This window comes from Ochlerotatus camptorhynchus, unplaced genomic scaffold (assembly GCF_037179485.1).
Source record: "Ochlerotatus camptorhynchus isolate MF236.1 unplaced genomic scaffold, CSIRO-AGI_Acam_v1.1 ptg000125l, whole genome shotgun sequence".
Taxonomy (NCBI): domain Eukaryota; kingdom Metazoa; phylum Arthropoda; class Insecta; order Diptera; family Culicidae; genus Ochlerotatus; species Ochlerotatus camptorhynchus.
The window spans coordinates 469,926-482,214 of record NW_027040615.1 but is presented as its reverse complement, the minus strand read 5'-3'; the positions used below and the strand labels follow the sequence as shown (position 1 = coordinate 482,214).

At 42.7% G+C, this 12,289-nt stretch overlaps 1 protein-coding gene across 3 annotated transcripts; it reads right to left on the bottom strand.

Moving 5' to 3' along the window:
• Positions 1-895: 895 nt before the first annotated feature.
• Positions 896-11,890, bottom strand: LOC135700029 (amidophosphoribosyltransferase-like). 3 transcript variants are annotated; one of them, XM_065220415.1, is made up of 3 exons: positions 11,688-11,890; positions 2,077-2,966; positions 896-2,015 (listed from the first exon to the last, which is right to left on the bottom strand). In XM_065220415.1, the coding sequence occupies exons 2-3, from the start codon at positions 2,963-2,965 to the stop codon at positions 1,108-1,110; spliced, it is 1,797 nt and encodes a 598-aa protein (XP_065076487.1). In that variant the 5' UTR covers position 2,966; positions 11,688-11,890; the 3' UTR covers positions 896-1,107. The 3 variants fall into 3 exon arrangements, with proteins under 3 accessions (XP_065076487.1, XP_065076486.1, XP_065076488.1); XM_065220414.1 differs by lacking the exon at positions 11,688-11,890 and adding an exon at positions 10,582-11,026; XM_065220416.1 differs by lacking the exon at positions 11,688-11,890 and having other exon boundaries at positions 896-1,602; positions 1,660-2,015.
• Between the last annotated feature and the right edge of the window lie 399 nt (positions 11,891-12,289).

The following is a 12,289-nucleotide window of genomic DNA, read 5'->3' as shown; positions in this document are numbered from 1 at the left end:
AATCCCAGAGCGTTATTATTTTTTTCCTGCTAGATTTCATTCCTGGCCCACTGTGCACTGGTCTGAAAAAGATTCTCACGTTTCGTTCGTTGTTTGGTTTTACTCCAAGTCGGACTGCTTGGGAATCTCAGTCCACAATTTCTGTCCTGAAGCGTGTAGATTTTGTGTTTAGGGAAGAGCTTGACCTGTGATGGGAACATATTGCCACAGTGCATTCGTTCCGGTAGAAAGACGGTTTCCGATTAATTTTCATTCGGTTGGAGTTAGTATCTTTTTAGAATTTCAAGCTTTTTACGTCTACTGGTTCGTTCCAATCATTTGTATTAAAATGAACTTGCCCTGGGGTTTGAGTTTGCCGGTCATCCAAGAACGAGAAGTTGTCCTCTGTTAAGGTGGCGCTTAAGTATTTAGACCGATTTTGGCGGGTACAGTGTATGCCACGAGTTTTATTATTAGCCGGGGCTGCGATTAGCACCTTTGAGATTCGATTCCCGGTATAGCGGAGACCTACACCTTATTCTTGTTCCCACTCAAAGCACTTGTTCCCGAATCAGTCGTACTAAACTGTACCATAACATCATCCTCTGTTCGCATGAAACCTCAGACCATTCAAATCGAAACATCGAAAACGCTTTTTGGAATGATAGCTACAATCGAATAACGGTTGTTTTGTAATCAGATGATACTCCTCTCGAATAAAGGATGAACAATAATACGTGAAGCGAACGAACCTCAGTTGAAATACGTAATGCTCTCTGCAGAATACCACTGCCTACGATGCTGGAAACTACTGACAACAACATTCCACCATCCTCGCTCCTGCAACCGCGCTCGACCTTTATGTTCGAGCCATGTCAAGATCAATGCTTTCGGATTAACTTAGGGGCTCAACTGATTGCAGAATAAATCTAGTCTTTATTATCATGTAATGTCCCTAAATTAAATGTCAAAATTGATCTCAGATCGGACATCGTCAACAGCGTAACTCTATAAGCTATGCAATACATCTCAAACCCACGATGGATTGAACCATGTCATGCGCATCATATGACGGAGCAGCAAACAAAGTAAAATTCACACGACCGAAAGTGGCCGCCCCCATCCATCTCACCAATCCAAATCGTCCGGCAACCCACCGGGGTAGTCTCCCGTCAGACAGGCCGTACAATGTCCCACCTTGTCGGGATTGCTCTTTCTCATGTTCGACTGGACCGCCTTCTGCAGTCCCTCGACACTCAGGTAAGCCAAACTATCCGCCCCAACATACTTGGCCAATTCTTCCGGGTTCAGCTTGTTACCGATCAGCTCCTCCCGCGTTGGAATGTTGATACCCATGTAGCACGGGTACAGCAGCGGTGGACTGGCGATACGAATGTGAACCTCCTTAGCACCAGCGTCCCGCAAAAGCTTGATGATCGGTCCGATGGTGTTGCCGCGTACGATCGAGTCGTCGATCAGGACCACCCGCTTGCCGCAGACATTTTCCGAGAGAGCACCGAATTTCTTGGCAACACCTAGCTGCCGGAGGCGAGTCGAAGGCTGAATGAAGGTACGTCCAACGTAGCGATTTTTGCAGAGTACTTCCGCAAAGTGGAGACCAGTCTGTTGGGGGAAGTTGTTAAAATCTGACCAAGGAATTCCATGAAGGCTACAAGTTACCTCTCTAGCGTAACCATGTGCAGCGGCCGTTCCCGATTCGGGAACTGAGCTTACGATATCAGCGTCTACGTAGGCTTCACGAGCTAGCTGTCGACCGCACTGCAATCGCACCGAGTAAACCATTTGACCCTCGAAGATGGAATCCGATCGCGCAAAGTACACGTACTCGAAGATGCAGAACGCATGGCGGCGATTTTCCGGACATTCGACGATGTCGATCGTTTTGATTCCATCGCGGGTCAGTTCCACGATTTCGCCCGGTTCAACTTCTCGGACGTACCTCGCTCCGATCGACAGAAAACCACAGCTTTCGCTCGAGATGACCCAGCCTTCGGCTGCCAGTTTGTCTACTTTTTCTGTGGAGAGACAAAAATCGTGAGTTGGCAAAAGTCTACCGATTCTTTTTTGAAAACATACCTTGTCTGTAGGATCCGATGCTCAGCGGTACGATCTTGCCGATGCAGAGAGGTCTGTTACCGTACGGATCTCTAACTCCGTAGATTTTGTCCTTCAACATGATGACCAGGGAGTAGGAGAGTGGGGCTAGCTGCATGAGATGTTTAATACGGCCGGGCCAATCCGGACCGTCACCTTCGCCATCCGGAGGATTCAGGCAGAGAGCTTGCGTGATCAGTTCCGAGTCGCTGTGTGTAGATAAGCCTACACCTCGGGACAGTACATCCCTTCGCAAACTGTCGCAGTTCACCAATTCTCCATTGTGGGCCACCGCAAGAGCTCCATGGGCCGTATGGACGACGAACGGTTGGCAGTTGACTTCCTCGGAAGCCGCCGAAGTCGAGTACCTGGTGTGACCAATACCCAGATTACCCTTCAGCTTCTTCATCGAGTCGTCCGTGAAGATGTTGTTGATCATTCCCATCCCCTTGTGAACGTTGAAATTCTTGGCACATTTTCCCTCGCTGGTAACGATACCAGCCGATTCCTGACCCCGATGCTGCAAGGCCACCAAGCCTAGGCAGATAACTTGCCCGATATCCATCTGAGTGGGCCATTCACCCGTTGCGATTGCTCCAAATACTCCACATTCGTGCGTCAAACCCGACTGAACGACCCCTCGATCGAGTCGTTTACCGGTCAGCTTGTACTTTTCGACTGCTCCACTATCAACGGGGGAAACACGTGGCACCGTGAACGCATTGGTATTGAGCATTTCATCGAGAGCGGCTTTATCTACGCTTAGTGTGTCGTTCCGCTGTTCGTCACTGGTGGCATTGTCTACGGACTGTTGATTGGGTGTTGATCGCGATGACGACGTCAACGGAGTGGCTGACGACGGAGGGTCCATTCTGTTATTTTTTTTAATGAAGAAAACGAACCGTCAATAACATTAGAAGTCTGTTTCAATCGGAGCTATGTTGTGCATCATCATCATCATCAACATTATCGTGTGCAGCTGACGACTCGGAAGGACTCAGGCGCGGGCTTGACCCGTTATCAGTTCGAGCTGCCCGTGCAATCAGTAGTGCACAGCTAGTAGCGATCTTATTTTTGTTTGCCTACGCGATTGAAATTGCAGTAGGTGCTTATATAGTTTCATGAGGGTTCCTACCATGGCAACGGTGAACTGCGAACATGCAAAATGCGCTGGACTATTGGTAAACATGTCTGCGCAAAATGGTGGAAAATAGAAACAACAAAAACAAACTGCACAGCAGCTCGACCGTGTTCCAGATATAACGACCATGTGGGAAACGGTTACAAGTTACAAGTGCGACGAATTGGCGTGAAATGCGTGAAACGTTGTTGAATATTTATGAAAAATATGTTTGTTATTTGTTTCAATAGCGATAACAATATTTTCGTACAGCCAACCGATACTGTAAGTGAGTTGTAATGTTTGTTGTAGTTGTTTTTTTTTTGCAAAATCCGCGATCATTTTACAACATTTTATTTTGACTCGAGATTGTAATCGGTATTTAGTTAAAAACAGATTGCTTATATTGCAGTTTACAATCAACACTTCGGCGGTACATGATGTTATATTTTCGCAGCAACGGCGACGTATTCAAAGAATCCCGAACAGATAACGAAATACTAAACATTTCGGTTCAAATTTTTCATGAACCCCATCGTGTGAGTTATGCTGCTGACCTTCAGAGCATGAGTAATGTTTGATTGTGCTTTAATAAAGGCATTGCACCTCCGGGTTTTTACTAGATTAAATTTTTACTTTGTTTCTTTCTTAGAATAAAGTGTTTCCGTATGCCCCTTTCCGAGATAGGGTTATGGAATCTAACCTCGGCATACGATCTTTTTTGGGCTATTTCTATTGTTTATACACGCCAGCAAGGTTATGCATTTTGTTGAGGTGATATAAATAGGCAAACGATTTTTAAGGTTTGAAACTATTCTTGACGCTTGACTGATCGAGATGAATGTAAATTAAAGTCCTCTAAAGCTGTGTTCCAGTTGGTGAATTTTCCATTTAAAATTTACAGATGGAAAATTTTCAAATAAACCTGCTGTTGCAGCAGATTAATTTCTGACAGACAAGGAATCAATTTTGACAGAAACCTTCTCGAAATTCGACTGACCATTAACAGAGGGATTTTCGAACATATTAATTAATTTTCGAATTGTCAAATTTAAATGAAAATTTACTAAATGGAACACAGCCCAAGGCTCTGAACCATTTCACGATTTTTTTTAACTTTTGGTTAAAATGACAGATAGAAAGTTTTCGATTAACCCTGCTATCCGAGCATTATTATTTCTGACAGACAAGAAGTTGAATTTTGACAACCGTGGCTCGAAAACCGGTCGATCGACAGCACGACGATTTTCGAAAACATAGAAAATAACTTTCGAAATGTCACTTTTAATCACGAGATAATGCTGTGGACCATTTGCCGAGTTAAATTTAACTCGTGGTTAAAAGTGACATTTCGAAATTCTATTTTCAATGTTCGAAAATCCCTGTCCTGTGGATCGACCGGTTTTCGAGCCACGGTTGTCAAAATTTAACTTCTTGTCTGTCAGAAATAACCATGCTCGGATAGCAGGGTTAATCGAAAACTTTCCATCTGTCAAATTTTAACCAAAAGTTAACCCTAATAAACAAGTACTATAAACGAATTGTATCCCGGATGGGTAAACTATCTCACAAATGGTTTGGATGATACCCCGAACACGTCGTTAAGCTCTCTTTTATCAAAGTTCAAATTCATGCAGGTAGTTGGTCTATCTGTTAAGGTTGTCTTCATTTTCAGCTAAGTTGATTGTAGAAGGAATGATTTTTATCAGCACTGGCGACGGCACGGATAGGTTCATTCAACCCATATTGCCGATTACGAGCTGCGAGATGTTCAAAATTACGCTGTCTAATCACTCTCTCGGGTGCGTAAAAGAAAAGCTGCCGAAGTAATTCGGGGGAATCAATCTCGCTGGTAATGATCTTAGCAGCAAACACAGCTTGAGCGTACCATCTTCTATGTTCCCAGGTGTCAATTCCAAGCAGACGACTGCGATTCACGTAAAACGCTGTCCAGACTGGAGAGTTATAACATGTTATAACGGTTGTCAAATAATTGCAACATAGAAACCACCATCAAGATAGCGCTATAACATGTTATAACTCTGTAGTCTGAACGCACTATAAGTTAGCCGTGTCACGCCAGGGCAGATGACAAAGCGCGTAGCGAACAAACTTTCTCTGTACACTCTCAAATCTGGGTAATCCCAACCGGTGGAATCTAACGATTTTAAACTGGCTCACTACTTGACCAGCCTATTGGTCCCAAGAAAATCGATTAACGTACCCCATTCTAGTCGAAATTTTAGTACTACACAATGTTTGTTGTGATTTGCGATGAAAGTTTGACAGATAAAATGAGGGATTCGTAGATTTTCCTGTGATTCGAGGGGCGCATCGATTAGCTTGGGACCGAAAATAGTACCAGAGCTGAGCCAAAAAGTTGAGCACGTTTCTTCGGGACCTACTAGTCTTAGGCTCTGAACCATTTGGCGAATTTTTTTAACTTTTGGTTAAAATTTGACGGATGGAACGTTATCGATGAACCCTGCTATCCGAGCATGGTTATTTCTGACAGACAAGAAGTTAACTTTTGACAACCGTGGGTCGAAAATCGGTCGATCGACAGCACGGGGATTTTCGAACATAGAAAATAACTTTCGAAATGTCACTTTTAACCACGAGTTAAATTTAACTCGGCAAATGGTTCACAGCCTTAGAGTTACCTCTATGGTAATCCTCTCTAACGTTTGCTCGGAAATGGAATAATCAAATATTATCGGGTTTGTTTGCGGTGAAATGATATTACATTGCACTTGTTGATGCTGAGCGTCAAGAAATTTCGGGAGCACCAGCTTTGCATACGATCCACAATTAGCTCGAATTTTGCGAATCAATTTTGTGTGTGGCAATTTCATCGTGGACACCCTTTAGCAACGTGGGATTCAAGTCGAGTCGATGGTTGGCTATACACCACAGCAGAATGGAGTAGCTGAGCTGTTCAACCGAACTGTGATCCTACTGGCCAACGTTTCGTAATGCTTGGATACGCACCGTGTGGTTATCGACTTTGAAATCTGATGTCAAGAAAGCAGTTCGTAGCTCGTGATGTCCGGTTTAATGAAATCGAATTTCTGCATCGACACGGAAGGTGGAAGATTCCGTTAGTGATTCCTCAAGTACAAGAGCAAGAGGAGGATGAAGAAGATACGGCAGTTACACCGGATGTTAATCCAGAAGTTGATCCTGATGCAGAGGCAGTTACACCGGATGATGATCCCGATGTTAATCCTGATGCAGACACTGAGCAATTCGCCGACGATTTCTCTTTGCCCGAGGATTCCGACGATCAAGACAACCAGGAGGAAGGAGCCATGGCACTCCCGCCAGTCCCGCCACAACTTGAAAGGGGTAACTTCCAAAGCGGGACTACTCCAGGGAATAGTGGTCGGTAGTTCAGGAAACCAAAATGGTTCAAGGATTCATTTCGTCATGTGGAGCAGGTTCCTGTCTCCTATAAAGACATTGCTGGCCATCCAAATCGAGCAAGCTGGCTGAAAGCGGTAGACGAGGAACTGAGTGCGTTGGAGAAGAACCGGATCTGGGTTTTGGTGCAGTAACCAGAATCGGTTGTACCCGTGCCATGCAAATGGGTATTTACGTTGATGGCGGACGTTGATGGAAATCCAATCCTAGCAAGCCTAGTGGCGAAAGACTGTGTGCAGCGGAAGAACGCAATCCAAACGGTTCTGGCTATTGCGAACGCCAAAGATCTGCAAATCCACCATATGGACGTCCGTACAGCCTTTCTGAACGGAAAGCTGGAGGAAGAGGTGTATATACAGATACCGGATGAAGTTAGAGCCAAGTCTGGGAGATTTTGTCTGCTGAAGCGATCATTGTATGGGTTAAAACAGTTCCCATTGGAGGGGACTATTGGGTATCAAGGAAACGCTGAAACACGAATTTTACATGGCTGACATGAACGAGCTGCACGACTTCCTGGAAATCAAGATTCAACGAGATCGTGAACAAGGAATCATGAAGCTTTTGAAGACGGCATTGATCGTTTTGCGATGAGCGACTGCAAACCATGCCAAACTCCTGCTGAAACCATGTTGCAGTTGAAACGAAGCGGTGAGCGGTGCGAGCATCCTTATCGTGAACTAATTGGATACCTAATGTACCTGTTGATGGGTCCCCGACCGGATTTGTGCTTCATCGTCGGGTATCTTTCGAGGTTTCAAGACACAGCATGTATGGAGCACTGGCAACACGCGAAAAGAGTCCTGAGGTATGTTCAGGGTACTAGGCATTTGGAGCTGGTTTACCATTGCAGCCCAAATAACGCCCCTAATTTTGTGGCTGCCGAACGCGAATGACGAGGAGGACCGGTAGTGCGTTTCAGGATATCTACTGAAAGTCTTCGGCTGTACGGTGGCGTGGTCTTCTAAGAAACAAGGCGCGGTGGCAATGTCATCTACTGAAGCTGAATATATCGCCATGAGCAGCTGCATCAGTGAATCCACATGGCTCAGTGGATTGATGGCTGATCTGGGCCCTAATCAAGTTGTTGTTTCCTGTTTCAATATTCGAGGATAACCAAGGGGCCATAGCGATGGCACAGAATCCAGTTGGTGTACGTTCCGACGCAACAACAAGAAGCAGATGTGCCGACAAAATGTCTTTACGTCGAGGGAAAAACAGTGAAACTGGCAACACGGTTTCCAAAAGATTCCCTTCCCTTTCACTTGGCAACAGATCAATGCATTAACTTCAAATGACTTCTAGCGAGAAACTAAATTAGTGGCTGTAGTAAATGATTACATCAGTGATTTTGTCGAATTATCTTAATAACAAATATTATAAATTCTTATTACTGATTATTACCATACGTAACCTAGGACAATTTAATGCTCTCAGCGTGTTTTGATAATTTCTTCGATTATATTTTATTGCAATACCGTTCGTGGAGCATTCATAACATCGTTGTTTACTTTGCACGATAGATAGCCGCTTTGACAGTTCATTAGGTAGACTTGGTTTCAATGAATAGAAAAAAAGCACAGAAAAAAAAATGACAGTGGTACCGGCTCGTCTCGCTCGATTCGATAGTCATAGCGAGCGAGCACATTTGATCAATTTTCAATAGGTATCCATTGATAAACAACTATTATCTTTATGCCAAAAAAATCTTACATTTAATCTGAATAAAATGGTGCAATTAAAATTGAATTTCATTCGTAAATGACCATGTTATAAGCGTTCAAAACCTGACGCTATTTCGTCACACATTTTTTTTTTTTGATTTGCACCATTAGACTTGTCCACAAAGACGTAGTCCTACGTAAAAATATCGTTGTGCTCAGAAAACGAAGCCATTGCAGATGATAGCGATATATTTGTCAAAATTGAAGAACCCAATTCCCCGTACTGTGAACCCGGTTTGGGTTTTTATAAATTGCACCCAGCACTGCAGTTGATATTGTGAACCCAACACAAAACTCGAGCACATCGGTTCTTGGTTTTATTAACTGCGGTTCACATGATAGTATACACACCGACAAACCGACATGAATGACCATAGCAAAAACAATAAAATTTCTGAACAAAGCACACTACTGACATCTGGCTCCGTGTTCGCGGGAAATATTTAGCTAAGTCATGAACCCGCTTGCAAAAGTTATGAATTGGTTCGTGTCTGATCTATTCTGAAAAAAAAATATTTTTATCTAGATAAAAATATCCGATGGTTGTGACAGTTCGGATCACTACACAATTAAGTAGGCTTTTAACGATTTTCGGCATAAGTCAAAATTAAGTGTCATGTCGGTTTGTCGGTGGTATACACACAGGAGCATTTTTGATAACCAAACCAGCACCCGTGCTGTACCGTTCGGTTATTTTCCCATGTCTGGGAACGATAAGAAGTTTTCAAGCATGAAAAAAATCGTTAGAAATATTGTCATTACCCTGGCAATGGTTTTTCCTGACGCCTCATTTTGTAAGTAGAAGCGACAAACTTTTTCATGTATGCGTTCATACAAAAAATGCTTCGTTTCGACTTGTGTAATGAAACTCAGATTTTCTCTACTTCGTGAATACTTTCGTGGAAAACATAATTCAGGTTGTATTTTTATGGGTTGCTGCGATAATTTCCTTATCATTATTTGTCAAACTACGAAAACTTCAACTAAAATTATCCGGGAAAATTAACCACCCCGATTTATTTGTATTTTTTTTTTTTCGGGCAAAATTTCACAAAATTTTGAGACCCTAAGAAAATACCTTATCAATAGTGGTCGTAGTACAATCTATACGAATATATAACTGAAAAGCAATTAATCATGTTTTGTTGTTTTTGACATCATCCACATCAAGAGGGCCAGTCACTTCGAATGTATGGGAATGGTAGGAAACCATTTGGAAGTGCATGAAAATTTTCAGTTTTTATTCATTATCATTATGGGCAGTTTTAGATGCACAAAAATTGCACGGTGATGATAAGGTAAATTGCATATGGTAATAAGGTAAACACTCGTTTATTTGTTTTCTTCTGTGAAAGCATGTTTAGTCACAAATCGTGGATTTTCTGATATTCTCCATACTGCAAAAATGATTTTCCTACCACTGAAGGGGCGACATCTCCCGGATCTTCAGTATAGCTACTACTCAAATCATATAATTAATTGTCACCGGTCACCGGTGGAGGAATCAAGTAATTGAGGCGCTTATCCACTTCACGCTGAAATCTAAGTGAAGTGACAAGGGTTACTTTCTTTGAAATTTTCTACACCAAAAAGATTTTTCCCAATTTTGAGGTTTGCATTTTGAAAATTTCACAAAACATAATTTTTCACAAGCAATTCAATGAAAAATATTCAAACAATGCTGAAGAGGGACATTTTTAGCTATTACACAAATCGAAAAAATACCATTATTCCAACACCTTTGAATTGCAGTGTCGTCACAATTACTCAAAATTTGCATGCAACTATTCATACAACGCTCTCCCTATCTCAAGCCTCAAGAATGGCCTTGATCTGTCAGCCCATCATTCACAGTACTGCGATCGTATAGGTCGTTTAACTGGTCCTATCTGGATCAGCCCTTTACGTATCTTGTTGCTAATTATTGTAACGCATTACACTGATTGACAGTTCAAATCTACACACAAGCTCCTGTTCCACGAGTCACGAGTTCAAGTTCACGCGAGCAATTCCCAACCAGATCAGCATAAATTTACGGGCCATTCAATTTGGTCCACTTATGTTCCAATCTCCATCGTAAGAAGCTCCTACGTGCAGTTTCAATCGCGCCCGTGGCTCACGTGTTGCAAGCGAACCAAAATATTTACGAAACACACATTCCACACAAAGCTTTTCGATTGCCTTCCTTTACATCATCCACTCACACAAAACTAGTTTTACCTCCAAAAATCCTATTAGATGTCCGTGCTATCTAGCTTCGGGATCGAAATCCTTCACGAATGAAAAAAAAAACTGTTTCTTATATCACTGTAAACACTTGCCTACAGTCGATCTTCACTTAACCGAGTTCAAACTGACAATAACTGATTTGTAGAAATAACTCTTAACATATTTAACACGATCATCCGCATCGGTCAGGCAGGAATAGGCGATCGTCGGCTGCTCTGCTGCTGATTGGCCCTTTTTTTCTCTATTAACAACTGAGTGGCTGCGCGAGAGTGTGTGAGAGAGCGAGAGATTAGCACATTGCCAATTTTGTGTGTACTCGTTTGTCCTTTTAGTAGTGTAGCACGATTCAATCATAACCTTGCACAAAAGCACTTATCACTAATAAAATTAATCATTCATAGAACGAATTTGATCTTCTAGTTCTCAGTTAATTGTAGCCCAAATTCGCTCTTCCTGTTTGGATCCAAGCGTGCCATGTGTTCGTTTTACCACGCCTACCACGCTACGCACTCTCACTCACGTACAAGCATACGTCATTCTCTGCAGTTCTCTCTCCGGCGCACTAGTATTGGTTACATATGTTCCTTGCTTGTTTGTTTTTTTTTCCGCTTGCCTCCTTGCACTCCAGCGTACAACTGAGAGTACTTATCAGGGATCGGGTTAAAATGTTAGAATTAATTAACACGTTTGAACTACTTTCGCCAAATCAGCAAGAACAATCGCAAGCGAGGCCGAATTGAGCACAGAGATTGAAATTTCAAACCCGCTGAACTTGAATTGAGCACACAATTGAAAATTTCAATTCAATTCAAGTTTGGCAGTTTTGAAATTTCTATCTCTATGCTCAATTCGGCCTCGATTGCGATTGAAAGGCTAGCTATTGAGTGGGATGAATTTCGCATCCTTGTCCTGATAGTGCGTCACACTACAAACACATTCGCACTCGCGATCACGACCGAGAAGTGTGGAAAAATTCGCCGGTGCCTTATCTCACTGCTTCACAACACTCGCCCATATCGCTACACACATAGATAACACCAACGGATCGTGCACTAATTACATTGCCGACGACGACAAGTCCTATTATGAATACTTACGGATCAAGTTTCTACGATCTCGTGCTACAATTAACACCGCAGATAATGTGTTCTCCCGAAGGCTTAGAACAAGTACGATTGATTTGAATTTGTTTCACGGCAAGAAGCTGGACTTTTACCCAGTGTTGGACGTCGGTAAATTGTGCTACCTAGAGTAGCACATGGTTTTTGGGCTACGAGTTTCGCGAAAACCACTGAACTGGCCTAACAACTATTATGAACTCGTCTGTTGTGTTGATGATTGTACACGCGCTCCGTAATCCCGCACTATTCTCTGTTCGTGTGGAAGAACTGGAACTCTACCTGCTGTTATTGTGGGAAGTATTGAGATCCTAATACAGTCGAATTTCGCTCGTTGGGCTATCTTTAAGTGGGATACGTTTTAGTTGGGCTCCCGTTAGTTGAGTCAAACGTCATTTCTGACATTGCAGATTTATTTTCGAGGGGCTCATGGATGAACAATTTGGAAAGTTGCTAAACGATTTTGATGATAATAGACAATCGATGTATCCGCTAGCAATTTTCAGCTTTGACAGCTCAGCCCAACTAACGAAAGCCTTTCACTTGACTGTATTGAATTTTTAAATATAGAGTATAGTGAA

Coding starts and splice junctions, on each gene's coding strand:
- LOC135700029 (XM_065220415.1), bottom strand. CDS start 2,965: ATGGACCCTCCGTCGTCAGCCACTCCGTTGACGTCGTCATCGCGATCA. Junction 2,016..2,076: donor CATCGGATCCTACAGACAAG/GTATGTTTTCAA, acceptor GTCTCTCCACAG/AAAAAGTAGACAAACTGGCA.